The 16,172-nt window shown below is 43.9% G+C and overlaps 3 protein-coding genes across 4 annotated transcripts; all 3 read right to left on the reverse strand.

Annotated features, from left to right (window-relative positions):
* Window positions 1–747: 747 nt before the first annotated feature.
* LOC311428801 (zinc finger CCCH domain-containing protein 11A-like) lies at window positions 748–14,916 on the reverse strand (the record flags this gene model as incomplete). The annotated part of the gene is made up of 5 exons (XM_084540079.1): window positions 14,890–14,916; window positions 14,328–14,505; window positions 14,006–14,125; window positions 13,103–13,226; window positions 748–821 (listed from the first exon to the last, which is right to left on the reverse strand). Coding segments are annotated over exons 2-5 (372 nt in total), but the record flags the coding sequence as incomplete, so codon positions are not given.
* On the reverse strand, window positions 5,036–6,390 carry LOC311428805 (zinc finger CCCH domain-containing protein 11A-like). Of its 2 annotated transcripts, XM_084540081.1 has the most exons (3): window positions 6,332–6,390; window positions 5,856–5,917; window positions 5,036–5,311 (listed from the first exon to the last, which is right to left on the reverse strand). In XM_084540081.1, exons 1-3 carry the CDS (start codon window positions 6,362–6,364, stop codon window positions 5,044–5,046), a joined length of 363 nt encoding a protein of 120 aa, XP_084396207.1. In that variant the 5' UTR covers window positions 6,365–6,390; the 3' UTR covers window positions 5,036–5,043. The 2 variants fall into 2 exon arrangements, 1 of the variants encoding a protein (XP_084396207.1); XR_014687895.1 differs by lacking the exons at window positions 5,856–5,917; window positions 6,332–6,390 and adding an exon at window positions 5,523–5,639.
* Window positions 6,618–12,666, reverse strand: LOC311428806 (zinc finger CCCH domain-containing protein 11A-like; the record flags this gene model as incomplete). The annotated part of the gene is made up of 11 exons (XM_084540082.1): window positions 12,470–12,666; window positions 11,758–11,877; window positions 11,172–11,252; window positions 10,767–10,877; window positions 9,973–10,035; window positions 9,605–9,706; window positions 9,336–9,401; window positions 8,325–8,816; window positions 8,023–8,099; window positions 7,176–7,334; window positions 6,618–6,671 (listed from the first exon to the last, which is right to left on the reverse strand). Exons 3-11 carry the CDS (start codon window positions 11,197–11,199, stop codon window positions 6,618–6,620), a joined length of 1,152 nt encoding a protein of 383 aa, XP_084396208.1. The 5' UTR covers window positions 11,200–11,252; window positions 11,758–11,877; window positions 12,470–12,666.
* Window positions 14,917–16,172: the final 1,256 nt, after the last annotated feature.

Here is a 16,172-nt window from a genome sequence, read left to right on the forward strand (position 1 = left end):
ATGTGTTTTGGGGTTTCCGTTGTGTTTCGTTTAGTTCCTAATGGATTTTATGGTGGTTGGGAGTGGTCTTTGGGATTTGGAGAACATCAGGTAGGTTTAGGGTGCTTTTCGGATTGTATCCGTGCTTTTTGGGCATTTTCTTCCAGTTTTGGGGGTGATGCCATTCTTGTTTGGGGTGTTTTCGACGTGTTTTGGGGTCTCCATTGGGTTTCGTTGGGTTTTCCGTGGTCATCGTGGTGGAAAAGAGTAAATTTTTTTTTTTTGGAGAACATCAGGTAGGTTTAGGGCTGTTTTTGGGTGTATCTATGGTTTTGGGGGGTTTTCTCTTTTTTTTTTTTTTTTTTTTTCTCCCAAGAACCATATAAATTACATGTAAAACATTGTACATAGAGATTAATATCAAAATGCAATACACATCACGTGCACTTTAAGCTGGACTCTAGTATATGGCAAACACCCAAGGGTACATATTGCGTTGAAACCACCATTTTTTTAAATGTCATGCATACCACATAATATTCAGTCTTTTGTTTTGTATTTCTCTGATTTTATACAAATATACCAGTGCTTATTATACTATTTACTGGAAAAGAATAAAAAAATCAAATCTGTGTGCCCTCTTCAAATCAAAATTTTGTTGTGAGAGCACCGGATAAATATATATACACACACCAACAAGTGTCATAAGCTTTGCCTTTGCTGAAGGAAGATGAATAGTACAAAGAAAATCTGTCTAGTTTGTTTTACAAGCTTGTCTTTCTCAGTACGGAACAAACTGACCTCCCTGGTCGAACTTTGCAGTTGCCCATTCTGCCTTTGTCCTGCAGAGAAGAGCAAGAAAGGAACAAATCTATTTTTGCACCCCAAAAACGCATTAGAGGAGGATTATCACACCCACCTAAGGGTACTGCCTTGTTTGTTTATAAAGCACAAAGCATTTCTCTTGGACAGTCTCTCTTGCTGGCCTCTTTTGTGCCTTCCATTTATAATAAAGATATTAAGATGCTTACCCCTTGCTTCACAGAATCACAGAATCACAGAATCACAGAATTTTCTAGGTTGGAAGAGACCTCAAGGTTTTGTTTGTTTGTTTGTTTGTTTGTTTGTTTAAAGAACAGTGGAAGTGGAGAGTCGGATGACAAGCAAGAACAAACACTAGAAACTCCTTGTTCTGCCCCTGCTTTTTAATCACCCAGCATCACCCCGGCTGCAAAACAGCCTCTGCTGATTTACCTGCTTGTTAAAGCACCCCACAGGCTGCAAGTGCGGTGTGCTAGGTGTCAAGTTATATTTAACGGTGCACACGTAACCATTCATCTTCCCACAGTCGAAGCACAGAACAGCCTCTTGCTAACAGAACTCATCCCTGCTGCTGCAAGAAACCTCAAGGCCTGCAGGAAAACCTCAAGCTAAGAGTTCCAAAGCAAAAGCAGAAAACGCATCATTTGTACTCTTTCTATTTGAGGGAATTCTAGCTGCTAAACGCTGCCTACATCTGAGGGCACGTTCTGAGGCTGCCGGGAAGGACACTCAACACCCACTGACAGCAGGAGTGCAAAGATGCCAGCCAAGAAGGCAAAGGTTAGAGCTGAACGCTGCCTCAGCTTCCTCCAGCAGCCAGCTTTCACCACGCTCTCTGAGACTCGGAGCCCCGAGTTACCGCAGCCGCCACGTACAGCTGCTCCTTGCTGGCCCAAACTATTTGAAGAGTCTTCAAACTTCAGGGACCTGTTTTACGACAGCCTCAAGATCAAATTCATCTGTTCCTGAAGGCGCTGATCGTCCTGCTGTTTCTGTAGCTGTCAAAGAACAATCCTGAACCGAGGCACTCGTCTGATCAAACAGTGCTTCGGCACAGATTTGTCTTTAGCTTGACACATCAAGGTGAAGAGGAATCGATTCTTGCAAGCAACCTCTCAAGCAGGGATCTAATAAGGTGACCAAAACGACAGATCTGTTGTGCAGATCTGAGCACGTCACTCTGCAGGGAATCACTTTCAAGCCTAAGATGTTTCACCCATCTCCCTGCCCCAGAGCGACACAAGGAAAGCTCTTAAGCAATTGCTAGCCTCTCCTCAGTGCTCACGAGTCCCAAATCACTAATTTTACAATATATAAACCATGGCAGCTGGCACCTAGTTGGCACACGGTGACACTGCACACGTTGGCAGTGTCGTCAGGAGCTGGAAAGTCAGGGGTGAGGGGGTTAAGGGAAAACTACACATCAGTTTAGCAACTTGGCTCCCGTAGGATACTTCCTACGGCAGGACTTTTAGCAAAGTCCCTCCCTCAGAGGGACCTGCTGGCTAATTAAAACGGGACTTCTGCTGGAGCAGTCAGAAGGCAGCAGGGTATCAGGAGATATCCAGTGGGCATCACCGTCAGTCTGTGGCAGTTTGGGGTCCAGGTATCAGTGGTTACGCGTGGTTTTCTCTGCTTCACTTTCTCCAAAGCTGTGAAAAAATATTTCTTTTACAGCACTGTACAGTCACACGTTACGGATGGAACCAGCTGCATCAACTTCCAGTACGACGGTGTTGGAAAAAGGTGCCTTTGGTGGTCAGGAGCACAACAGCTCTGGTGAGGTGTTATTTAAGTGTGTTCTTACATCTGAGTTTCCTCATAGCAGTATGGAGCTGAGGGGGTCCGGGTTTCCCAGGTAAGATTGATGGTTTTTCTCCTACCAAGCACCAGCTCAGTATACAAAGCTCTGTTAATAACACCCAAGCGTGTAGATGTTAAACTGAAACTGCTTTTAAACCTATTTGTTGTTACGAAAATAGCTTCATACACCATCTTCACAGGGTAAAAATTCACATGGAAGGACAGAAAAACCCAGAAGCGCTTCCTGAGCTTCACTTTACCAACAGCACCATCGGATTTAGATCCTGGCTGCCAGGCCAGGATGCAGGGTCTGTAAGCATTGCTGCGATGTGCAAGTGCCAAGGCAGGTTTCTGGCCTGCCCTGAATAAAATACCTTTTTTTTTTAATACAAACAGCGTGCCAGGTACGCTGTAATGCCAATGTGCCAGCTCAATAGAGGATGTCAAACAACAGAGGCGTTTATCCTAATTTCTGGCATGAAAACACTTTTAACAGCATTCTTTTCATGAAGAAACCCCTCTCTATCTTCTCCAATGCTCCAGGATCTGCTGCAGCTGCAGCAGCCGCGCTGGTACAACCCACATCTTTGCCAAATCTTTTCAGTAACTGTGCTTTACCTCGGCAATGTTGAGGTCACTCCTCTTCCTCCTCCAGCTGAGCAAGCAGCTCGCTGGCTCTGCCACACCGCAGGTGCGGAAGCGAAAGCTGGGAACACAGGAGTCAAACTCTCAGTGCTCACGAAGCCACCAGGGCAGAGGGCTGACACAGAGGCACCCCGGATCCGCTCTCCCTCCCCGCTGCGAGGCTCGCAGCAGCCCCAACCCGAAGCGCACACAATGCTTCGCATGGTGATGTCACCGCTGATTCTGAGTCCCCACGTGAGGATCTGCCTCACCACTCTCAACGTTGGTGTTTTTTTTTGTTTGTTTGTTTGTTTGTTTGTTTTTCTTTTAAACATTCTCAGCTTATGGGAAACCATCAGGTAAACCACAGATCGCTAGGGAAGAAGGCCCACACGAGGGAAGTCCGTGCTTTTCTTCCAGGCAGTGGCACGTGCTTTAACACGCCGCGTTCGACAAAGCAGCTCTCCCCGTTTTGCTCAGTGGCAACAGGCACGACTGCAACGCACACAGCTGTAGGCAGCACCTGCAGGTCCCAAACCCTTAACCCGTTTTTAGAGAGCACCAATTTTTTAAGTAGTGCTTTTCCCTTAATCCAGGACCCCTTCTTTCCTTTATTTCTATCGGGTGGCTCTCCTCCATTTTCCTCCTCAGTGTCTGAGCAGACACTGGGAATCGTTTCCGGAGGAAGGGCACTGCTGAAGCTCCTCCATCTACTCTCCGAGAAAAGAGAGTATGTTAAAGAATACATCTTTCCTTTCTTTTCCCTTTTTTAAATACAATTTCTGAAATCAACGCTGCGGCCTGGCAGCAAATACCTACGGGACTAAAGATGATTCCTCATCCTCACTGTAACGTTGTAGTTTACCTCCCAACGAACCCATCTCCTGAATCTCAGCTGAATCTCAGCTTTGTCCTCCGCAGAGTCAGTGCCCACGCCCAAGCGCGATGCTGATGGCACCCGAACATTTGCTGTAGCAGGCAGCAGAGCCAGCAGCTCAGGGGAGCAAGTTTTAAAACCAAGAGGCACTTAAACAACCTTTCATCGACCCCGTAACTGCGGCAGAGTCCCGACTGCTCGCCCCGGAGTCCTCACACCAGCAAAAAGCACCAACCAAAGCCTGGGGGAACTTTGGTACAGCACAAGAGAAGGGAGTGGGGGTAGCGGAGCCGCATGGCAGAGCTGCTGCTTTTCACCATTTGATCCTCCCTGATAATTGAAAGGAAGGCTGGGTGGGCTGACCCCCACCCCCACTCCTGGCAGCAAGTTTGGTCCACAACACACTGCAATAACGATTCTGCTCCCTCCCACCCCTACAGCTTCATCATCTGACACGGGTACAGTCAAAACAATGGCATACACGAGTAAAAGTCAAGAGTTGACATAGTAACTCCAGGATTTGGCTATCAACTGTCCGAGAAATCAGAACACCGAAGCTTCACAATGTGCCCAACATCGAGTTGTGCCAAGGGCGGAGGAAGGAAGAAGCTTTACGTTTCAGCCTTCAGAGCATCGCTCCATCAGAAGATCGATTTGTAGCCACCATGGCGTGCCAATGGAGATCTTTCTGTGCCAAAAGAAGTGCTTTGTCCTCTCAATATCGAAGGTAAGAGAACGGATGCACAAGACCTTAACTCTGACCAGCAGGGAAATTTAGGACAACTGAGCGCAGATCCTGCCAATTTCTACCACTTTGGACCGTGCTTTAAGTCTCATTGCAAAGCCTCAGTTAGAAAAAGGATCACCTCAGGGTATCTAACAAGAAGAACAGTTTTAATTTTTTTTTTTTTTTTAATTCTACCATAGGACTACGCAGTTCAACTGTCAATCATCTCGGAGAGTTCAAGGAGGAGGTCATCCTCGTCCTTCCCTGGGTCTAAGTCGATTTCGGCTTCCAGTCTGCCTCCTGAGATTTCCCAAAGTAGCTTCTCAAAATCTTCATCCGCAGATAAGGGCGCGTTCCCTGTGGAACTCAGCCGGCGTGTCCGTGCCTCTTCTAGCTGGGAAGAAGCTGAGGTCGAGGTCTCGAGATCCATCTCCATCTGCTCCTCAAATCTTTCCGGGCTTCCAAGATGCACTTCAGGTCTTGGGAGAGCAAGAAAGAACAATCAGGATATGCCATTTCTTAACGGGAAATCCCTTTCCTGCAAACCGGCTCTTAAAACTGTAGGCAAGCCCTCCTACGCTTCAATCTTACACAGGGATTGTTATCAATCAACCCAGGGCTACATTTAGAGCCCGATGCGTTACCAGGTACATTTTTCAGTCTGGGGGTTTATCTGTGAAGCCAGGGCACCTGGAGTTGAGGTGGCATTCTTGAGGACCAAAAGGCAGAGGACACTACTCATCATCTATCACCTCACGAGGAAGTAGAACTTCACCTCATCCTCGTTCAGGTATTCAGACAACCCAAGAAGTCACCGGAAAGCTGTGCTGACTTGCAGCATTTCAAGAAAGCCTAATTAAGCAATCCTGCTAGCTGCTAGAAAGTGGTTTCAGGTGACTTATTCCTTTGATGGATTTGGGCTTTAATTATCTCAGAACCCTCATTTTTTCCCACATGTGACAGAACTTATGTTTCCCTGGGGATATACACTGATTAAGAAAAAGAACAAGTTGGGGTTGTCACCTGTTTGGGGGATTTTCTTCAAGTCTGATGGCTGGGACGTGCTCCGGCACGTCTGAAACACCCTAGAAAGCAGCAAAACAGTATTTATGACACATGGGTAAAAGATTCCTTAATAGCTTTTTCCTCCACACTGCTTCTCCTCTGGCATTGCGGAGCCGTGGCCAAAATACAAAACCAAGGTGCTCCTGAAGAAAGTTCACATTCACCTGGAGGTTACTCATGATCTTGTGTCTTTTAAGAACATGGCATTAATGGACAAAATCCCCCACACCAGAGAAATCACAGCATCAGAGTACCGGTTAAAGAGTGCCATTCATCTCATAAATACAGAAGGGTTCTACAAGCATCCTGGAGACAGCTACTGGATTTCAAAGGAAACAGAAGGCCTGCAGAACGTTTGAGTTTTCCACCTTTTCAAATAGAGGAGGGTAGAAATTTAACAAGGGATCCATCGCTGCATTAGCCCCTGGCCTTACCATGGCTGCTTTTCTGGCTGGAGGTCCCATCATGTCAGCATCAAAGGCAGTCTGTAGTTCCACAGCTGCTATGACAGAGGGATAACTCCCAGGTGCCTTACGTTTCAGTGCCTTCTTCTTGGGGAAAGTGACTTTCCCACGCGAAGGCTTCGCAGGTGTCATAAAGCTGGCTAGAGTAAAAGCAAGAGAGAACTGATACAGTCTTGCTCTGCCTCAGGAAAAATCCAGGTTCTCTTAATCATTTCCACAGTCCTTCTACACACTTAAATGCATTTGGCCAGCACAATTACACCGCCATTGCCTGGATTCTCAGGAATCTTTTCCACATAGGAAACTCTGTCTACCAACAATCCATACAAAGGAACAAAGAAACCGAAGAGCTACAGTAAATAATAATCCAGGACAAGGGAAACCTCAGACACATAGCAATCCTAAGTGCAAGCTAGGTTCACAAATATAGACGGCTTTTATATTTAAAGTCCTGCTCCCGCTAGGAAAGGAAAAAGCAGCAGTTATAGTAGGACAAGAGTGTATGCAACTGTTGTACCAGCTTCCTCTCCCTTGCAGTGATGTCCCACAGTTAAGTTGTTCTACAAAGTCCACATTTGTAGTGTCATTTTCTAGTCTCCCGTTCCTTACCTAACATCTGGCTGGCAGGAAAAGAAACAAACTAAGAAAAAGAAAGTACACCCTTCGCTTCGTAGCACTGCGTGGCAAAATGCACCCAGCCAGAGTTACAGCATGAGAATTGTCATCTTCTGTCTGTATTTCAGAAGACAACCTAAGTAACTCTTAACCTTCAACACTTACTTTTAGCTTCCTGGCCCTGAAATTCAGCTGCCACTTTCCCTGCTGGTTCAGTATTAAAGAAGCCAGCAGTAGATTTGACAGCAGCTTCCTCCTGCCGAAGCTTCTCTTGTTGTTTTCTCTGTTGCCACTTCTCCCACCGTCTCTCTTCAAAGCTCTTCTCTGGACATTTACGAGTTCCACTCTGCTGAGTGGGCTAGAAGGAAAGAAAAGGAGTGCATGAATAGGACAAAAAAAAAAAAAAAAATCCGTGGAGATTTCGTTAAGAAAATCTGATCAGCAATCCCTCCAAAATGGTCTTGATGTGGAACAGCATATTAATATTGTTCAGGTTACTGTTGTGTTTTTTTTTCTCCATAAAATTCTGCCTGTAACAAGAGCCATGCTTTACTACGGACACAGTCTCACATATCTGCAATATCCACTATGGCAAGCTTCTTTAAACAGCTAGGGTGTTCTGCTGTACATCTATTTATCACATTCTTTTTAAGCAGCAGAAAGTCATACAAGTTCCCCTATACAGTATCCACTGACAGATTGATTTCCTTGAACACAGAACTCTGGCCTTCTGTATTAAATCCTTCATGTCTGACAGATCAAGTCAGTAAGAACAAAAAGAATTCCCTCCACGTTAACTGTGTAGATTTCAGCTGGTGCTAACAGGGTTTCTTTGTTGCTGTGGTATAGACAGACTGATTCCAAGTTTGAGGATTACAGAGCTGTCTGGAAATGCTGCTGGCGATAGGATTTAGACTGCACTGCAGCTCCTACCAGCTGCTGAAGGGTAAGAACACACTCAAGAGGGTGGCACACGGTGAGTAACAAAACTTGACAGAATTATCAGAAATTGTACGAATGGATGTGTGTCTTCACAGAGGACTCACCTGTACATCAGGTCCAGAGGAAAGTTTAGGAAAAGGCCGGTTCAATTCCACTGTCTTCTTTTCTTCTTTTTCAGGTGCTTTAAAAAAAGACAAAAAAAAGTTTTGTCAACGGCAGAAATAAAGAAAGCTGGGTACTTGTTTCCTTTGTGCATTTATTTCCTTGTGTCCCATGAGAGAGAGAGAGAGAAAGGCTACAATGTGCAAGCCATTCAGCATTTATCCATGAAGCAGATCCTGAGCAAACTGAACTTGCTCAATATGGGAAGCACCTCACTGGGGCAGGCATTAAAGCATCTTATTACCTGTTAGTTTTGTGCTCCATAAAGATTTCTGCTCTGCTGGGGCAGGTCCGGGTTGTGCTGAGGGAGCTGGCACATCTCCTTCACTCTGCTGCATCCGCAGAGCTTTCTCACGCTTTATTTCTTCCAAGGTTTTAACACGCACTTCTCCTTCCGGCTTGACTTTTCCTGCCGGCTCCTTCGCCTGCCCTTTGCTGGGCCCGGACAGAGCGAGCTGCTTCTTGGACTCACCCTGAATTTTGCTCTTGCTATGGCATTCTCCTGCTTTTTTCTTCTCTTCTACCAAGCGATTATTCTTTTTTTCGGACAAGGCTTCAGAGAAAGTTTGGATGCGACCTGCACGAGCAGCTCTTGCCCCTGCGCTGGAATCTTCAGTTTTACCATGCCCTTCAGCCTCGGCTTTGGCTTGAGTTTCGCGTCTCTGAAGAGCTTTCTCACGACGGATTTCCTCCAGTGTTTTCACATGGATCTCTCCCATCGGCTTGGCAGCCTTCCCTGTCATCATCAAGAAATGAGGAGAAGCACCAACATTTAAAGAGAGTCCAGCAATATTTTAAGTCTCCAAAATTTGTCAGAGCACTAAGGAAAACTCATCTTGAGCGTTCCCAATAATGCATCTTAGAACAATATCCTTAGGACAACATTCTCCTCTTCCTCTGAGCCACTTGTATTTTGAAGACCAGCCCTATCCAGAGAGAACTGCTACACAGAAATGCTGCTTTACTTTATTACTTTTTCAGACTGCATTTCAAATTCCTGCTCCTGGCAGTGGTTCTATTCTAATTGTACGTAACGGTTCACAGAAGCAGCTAAAAACCTTGACAAGGCACAAGTAGAAAATAAACACACACCTAGAGCCAGAGTTCTGATAGTGGCTGTCAGAAGAGCTTCAGCACTCAAGCAAGAGGCGTCAGTTCTTTGTTTTCGTTTAAATTAGTTTGTAGGGATGTATGAAAGCAGTCCAAGTTCGTGGAAAGGAAGGAGGAGAAAGCATATTTAATATCTAGCTGTTACCTCTCTCAGTACTGGTCTGCTTAGGAGGTAATCCCAGCCTGTCCTTCAGAGACTTGGGAACTCGAACTGCAAAACAGAAAAAGAACGAATTAGGGAGGCTGCATAATGTCAACTTCAGGTTCACATTTCAAAACAAGACAGGAAAGGTGACTTTGAATCCCAGTGATTACGACCTCAGCCAACATGCAAAAAGAAACATCACTGGAAAAGGACAAACAGAAAGACTAAATACGAAACCCAGGAATCCAATCCAGATGCCCGTTTAGTACCTGTCTCTCTCTTGGGTGCTTTGTCAGCATTTCCCGGAGCCTCTACCTTCTTCCCCAGCCTTTCAGCAAGGCTGCGCTTCACTGGAAGGCTGCTTACATCATCTTCAGAGAAAACAAGGAATATTGTAAGAACTTTTCTTTGCAGGAAGGTTTGAGAACAGTCAACAATAAGCTTCTCTTTTTCAAGCATATTTTCATAGAATTGCCTTTCAGCTGCTAAATGATTTATTTATTTATTTATTTGCCATTTCTGCCGTCAACACAGATCTCCACTGCAATGTATTTTCCTTTCATACATCACAAATACTCTTTAATGCAGTCATATATAGAAGGCAGCACCTACGTAACAGCTTGTAAAAAGTTCTTACCTGCAGAGGCTTTCCGTTTTCCTTGTCTATCAGCAAGATCTACTCGAACCACAGGTTCCTCCCCTAAAACAAAAGGGAATTTTTTTTTCTATTTCACAGAAACCAGTAGCCAACAGAAATAGTATCCTGTTAGCCCATGTCCAAAAAACCCCAGTCAGACACTCTTTTGACAGCTAAACCACATAAACTCATATTTTAACTATAATTAACATAGAAAAAAATATTAATAGTCTCAGTGCTTGCTTCAAATTCCAGCTGAGATAGTAGAGAGTGAATCTGAGTCTGCTTGACACCTATACTTTGTGCAGAACAAAGCTGCATAAGCAAGCAGAATATTCTTAGGTACAAATGCTGAGAAATATTCCTTTCTAAGGTGAATGTCTACGAGTAAAAGTACTTCCACACTTTTTTCCCTTTAAAAGGCATTTGCACAGCTCTAAACAATTTATATACAAACTCCTGTCATACTGCGTCCACACCTGCCACTGTACGCCTCTTTAATGCTTCAGAAATTGCTTCTTATATAGCACTGGCTTCTACAGCTCTTTCTTCTCGTTACTCTTCTGTTTTTCAGTTACCCCCCTATTTGCATACTGACACTTTTTTTTTTTTCTCCTGCCGCTGCACTTAACCTGAGCACCAAATCTTTCCAGTACAACCAGGGACTTTAAGCATAAAAGCACGTTTTGAACAGAAGGCAGCACCAGAAGGCTAACATGGGTGAATTGTTTTAAGTATTGCTTAACCCTCCAGTTTAGGAGTAATGAAATCAAAACAAAAGCATTCATTATTACCTTTCTTGGAAGACACTGTCACAGTTCTCACCACTGTCCGGACATTTTCCTCTTCTGGAGCAGGAAAAATCATAGAATCAACGGGACGAAGAGACGATCTTGAAGAACCTTCTGTTCAGAGCAACCAAAACATAAGGAAGTTTACCCAACATAAAAAACTATCACAAAGAACAAAAAACTTTAAATGACTTGTTACTGTCAAAAATACAGCAAGCAGAGCATGTAAAGAAGAGAGGTGACTAATTTGCCTCTGGTTGCCCTTTGAACTCCCATTTAGAATACCAGCTGGCTGAGAATCAGGTTGCTTTATGCCCCCAGCTAAAAATGGAAGTCTGTCCCTCAAGCAGCTCCCAGTCACCATCACCTGCCGTGAACAGGATAAGAAAGTAGGGAATATTAACTCACCACCGTGTCTCTTATTTTTTTCCTTCATCTTCTGCCATTTGATTTCCTCAAGTGTTTTTATTCCAAAATTCAGATTGCCCTCTGAAAACAGGAAACAGTTCATGAGACAGGCTTAGAGGCACTCACTGAGGACCACAGGTCCTCAGGCTTCTTAGCGCTCAGGAACTTTCTGAAGTATTTCGAATAAAGCCTGTCAACACTCCTCACAAGTGAAAGAGCCATAGAACCAATGGCATTTTGCCCCTCCTTTCATCCTTCAGGGTTCAAAATGTAGTTTTAATTTTAATCCATTTACACGATATTAGATCCCTCTATTGTTAGATATGGCTTATCAACAGTGGTTGCAAGGCTGCACGTGCAGCCATTTAAACTCCATGCTGTGGCCCTGTTTTGTTCTCCAAAAGTAAAGAAAAGGAGTTCACCTTTCTGACCCAATGGGCACATGATGGTATTAATGGCAGAAATGAGATCATGGAAATAACCGACTCCATTCAGCACCCCTACATTTTGTTGTGTTTTTACACCACACTGCTTTTGACTTAACTGTCAAGTTCTTCTGATTTATCCTACTAAGGTGCTGGCATACCTTGTTTAGTAGTAATAGAACTGCCTTTCCGAGTGGAAATCACCCGTAATCCATTTTTGCCTTCCGCAGCTGGATGCTGGATGGGAGTTTTAGTTTCTTCTCCTTCCTCAGAAAGTTGGTCTGAAGGGGAAAAATCGATTCAGTTATGCATAGACCAGGTTGGTCATGATTACGTAGCTCATGCAGTGACACTTCAGCCCATGGTTCATATAAAAAACTTTGTTGCTGTTTTGTGTTTTTTTTTTTTTGTTTTGTTTTGTTTGTTTGTTTTTAAACAGCTACACTGACCTGATGAACTCCTAAGTAGAATACACTAGGACAAAACATCTAGGACTCTAGATTCTCTCTGCAGCTTTAACTACTACACAACACATTGCTCTTCAGACAGAAAAAAGAAATTTCCTTCCTAGTTTCATATAGAACTTTACACAAAAGACCAGCTAAAGCCAGGAGTGGTTCTAAGCTTTCCTCCAACGTTTCAGGTTCTGTCCACCGACTGCCAGACAAAGCCACCAGTGACCTGGCCAGACTGCCTGCCCTATTGCTAGTCAGACCTCAGGTCATCTGTGATTTATACATTCATTTACAGCACAGATTCCTTCAAGAACCGAAGATTTAACACATTCATTTACAGCACAGATTCCTTCAAGAACCAAAGATTTACACAATCATTTACAGCACAAATTCCTTCCAAGAACCAAAACATGCTCACCATCATCATCTTCATCATCATCTGCAGCACTGATTACAACTGGAGGGTGTGTAGGGCTTGGGACATTTTCAGAGTTTTCCACTTTCGTCACCCCCTTAGCTGTGGAGAGGGATTTGACTGGACAGAAAGTTTGTTTTGCTGCAGTGACATCTGAGCCACTTTCAGATCATCGTCCGCGCACTCAGGCGGACTTGGCAGTGTAGCTAGAGGAAGACGAGGATCATCGGTAATATGGCAGTTTAAAACTTTGACCACAATGCAAAGAGATGGTAGCAAAGGCAGATAACCCGCACAGACAACGAGTTCAGCATCTCCTTTTGCCCATCCCATCACTGCTTACGCCGTGAACAATGACTTCCCTTCCAACAACAACACATCTCCCTACCACCCAGCAAAAGAGGAAACAACAGGAAGCAAACTGCAAGGCAAACATCACACTAAGCAAAGAGAAGCTGAGCACGAAAGCAGAAAACAAACACCAGCAGTACACTCGGTGCAGTACACCTATGACTGCAGACCTTTTCCTGCCCTCACAAATGAACAGTTACCTGACGCCCCCTACAGGATTGGCACCCACTAAGTACTACTCAAAATTAATTCTTCAGCGCTTAAAGAAAAAGGACCTAAACTCACTCTTGCTTGGTGGTAAGAATTGTCCATCGATGTAACGTCCCTTTGCATGATGAAAAGCACAGTTGGCTTTCTGACAGCCTCCCGGCTGGTTCTCCCAGTAGCAAGGAATCTCACTGTGCTTTTTCTGAAGACAGACAGAAAGAAAAGCTTGTGATAACATGCACCTGAGGCTTGCAAAGAGATGCACAGCTCCAGATCGTGACAGCTGTCACAACACAGTGCTGAAACATCATTCCAAAGGTCAGTTTCTCAGTTAAGTGTAGTATTTCTGGGCATATTCACAAAGTTTGCATAAGCTGTAACCACTATGCACATTTAGTTTGGTCATCACTCAGTTTGAGAAGACAGGCACTCTCAGACATCAGTTGAGGGTGGCTTAAACTAATACACCTAGGATTATACTAGGATTATTCAGAGGGAAAAAGAACATCTGAAATTGCCTAGGTTAACCCTGTCTAGAACTACTTCTTGGACACTTAGTTCTGCTGCACCTTTAACTTTCCCCACTTCCTACCCCAGGCAGCTACAACAGCGTTGTCTGAAGGACTGTGGGTCAGAAGACACCTGATAGTTCATTATCAAGCCTGCTCCCATGAGGATAGAACAGCCTGTTTATTACCCCCCTGCTCCAGCAGGTTTTAGCAGTCTATTTAACAGCTATTCTGCATCTCTTGAGAAAACTGTCAGCATCTAATAAAAAAAAATAAACAAATATCTTGCTAAGACATACCTAAGGCATTGATTTTATTTCCCTCTGCTTCCTCCCACCCCCTCTCTTGGTAACAGAAACCAGTATGATTTTGAAGCAAACAAATCTATCCTGCAAAAGCACAATCAGTACACCTACGGCACTGAAAAATGCTTTTGTGGATTTATTTTGAGAACACATTGTTAGGCACTCACGTCAATTTCCATGTGTCTGAATCGGCAGACATTCCTGAAACAACGACCCTCCTGCCACAGCTTGCAGACTGTCTCATTGCCCAGAGCAGCTTCGCAGTGGCGGTAGGCACATTTGTCTCCCTGGAACCAAAAGGAAACCAACAAGGAAAATAGAGTACAGCCTCAAAAATGGCCATGCTGCTGCCTCATGTTGCTACAACTGAATTCACAATCTATCTGGTTCTCAAGTTAACCAAAGACCAGTGTGCTTCCTCCTCCTAATCTACTCCTTCCTGAAAAAAAAAGGGGAAAAAAAAGCAAGGCAAAGGAAAACCAGCCATACCTTGGTACAGGTAGAATAGAAATAGAAGTAGCAGTCATCTCCTTGTTTAGACATGCCGACGAGTTCTGCTAACAAGCTTGGGTTCTCTCCACAGGGACTTCCTCTGCTCTTGGAGAGAGCTGTCTTCACCCTTGCTTGGGCTGAAAGTCTTCTACTGGCTTGTGATCGGTGAAATCTTCTTTTTAAAAGTAACCCGAAAGAAAGTAACAAGTGAAAAATAATGAGGAACCAACATTTTTCCAGCTTTCTTCAGTTAATCAAATCAAGTTATCAGTCTCTCGAAGAGAGCAAAGCCTTGAAATCAGCTGTTACATGAACTAACTAAATATTAAAGTTCTGTAAAGCTGCCAGGAGCTTTGTCAGCAAGCGTTCTCTTCCACGTCCTCAATAATATGACTTGGAGCACATCTGGAAGCCTGAAAACGGAGTCACTCCTTAAAAAACCACCTGATGATACATGCAAGTCAATAATCAACTATGGCTACAAATAACTTCTCTAGAACACAGTTAGGACGCATTAAACAGCACGTTCCAGGCCCTGTGGGTCTTCGATTTCACCTACCTGGACAACCTCAGCAAAGTTATCGATCTTCAAAGGCTTCCAGTTAACTGCTCCTGTAGGCCGAACCAAGACTGAATCCGTGAATTAATAATAAAGGGGTAGGAAGAATTTTCCTCCTCACTTTGCCAAGGGAACCTCTCATCCACAATTCAAACATAGGATGCGCTTTTAAACAGCTTATAACTAAGAGAGGAAGCAAGTCCATTTGAATGCTCTCTCAGACTGGATGCAGCCAGGGTTAGTTAGCTCTTCAAAAAAATAAAAAACAAAAACCAAAACAAAACAAAAACAAAAAAAAAAACAATGCATTTAGAGATGAACTCGTGATTCAAAGTGGCTGCAAAAATGAGGCTCCATCTTCCACAGCCGGACAATTTAACTTTTTTTTTTTTTTTTTTTAATTTAAAATTCAGCATGTTCCAATCTCTGGTCTTCAAGATTTCTTCACCTATTAAGAAAACACAAAAACCTTTCCCCGTCTTTATTACCTGTACAGCAAAAAACATACCAGTGCATCTAAATCCACAGATGTGCATACGCATACACACATCTGTGTTTATACACACACGAGGAGGGAGTGAGAGAAAGTTAGCGAGAGCGACAGTGAAAATCAGAATTTTTGCCTTTTCGACACAGAGAGCGTGTAAAAATTCTCTCATTTTGAGGGAACTAGAAAAAAATGGAGGCTCTACAAAAGATTTTGATGAGTATGCCTTCGAGGCCGATGCTTTGTAACATGAGGGATCTGGGGGCCAGCACACAAATATGCATACGGATGTACATGCATACAGGATAAACATATCTATGCACACAAGCGTGCACAGTAGATGTTGTATGATCTCCATATCGAGAACAACTCGTAGCCCTGATCAGACACGTAGAGTTGCAATCAATTAACAGCAGCAAGACAGCAGATCAAGGGTACAGCAAGCTTTGAGAGGCAGGGGAATGCTCACTTTGCCAGTGGCACGGCTGCATGATACCAAGGATTTTGAATTACTTTGATTTTTTGGAAGCAATTTGGTTTTTCTTTCTGCGCTGTAGCAAATACCACAGGTTTGCCATCACGTGCTGTTCCCTAATCCATATATCCATCATCATCCATTGCTGCAGGATCATGAAAGGTTAGAGAAGACGACTTAGGTCCAATTTAACAGCCAATGAGTTTTCGATGAGCAGAGCTGCAACAGATTTTATTTCGCCACAAGCATTTTTTTTTCTTTTTTTCTGATATGAAGTCAGAAATTTTGATTTTTTTTTTTTTAAAGACACTAAATGTCACA

Source organism: Aythya ferina (genome assembly GCF_964211825.1).
Source record: "Aythya ferina genome assembly, contig: HAP1_SCAFFOLD_141, whole genome shotgun sequence".
NCBI lineage: Eukaryota > Metazoa > Chordata > Aves > Anseriformes > Anatidae > Aythya > Aythya ferina.

What these genes read in the sequence shown, in the direction of transcription:
- LOC311428805 (XM_084540081.1), bottom strand. Translation starts at nt 6,364, where the DNA reads ATGATGGGACCTCCAGCCAGAAAAGCAGCCATG. An exon ending in CAGCCAGAAAAGCAGCCATG is followed by an intron (nt 5,918 to 6,331) that starts GTAAGGCCAGGG and finishes GCTGCTTTCTAG; the next exon opens with GGTGTTTCAGACGTGCCGGA. An exon ending in GAAGAAAATCCCCCAAACAG is followed by an intron (nt 5,312 to 5,855) that starts GTGACAACCCCA and finishes TGCTCTCCCAAG; the next exon opens with ACCTGAAGTGCATCTTGGAA.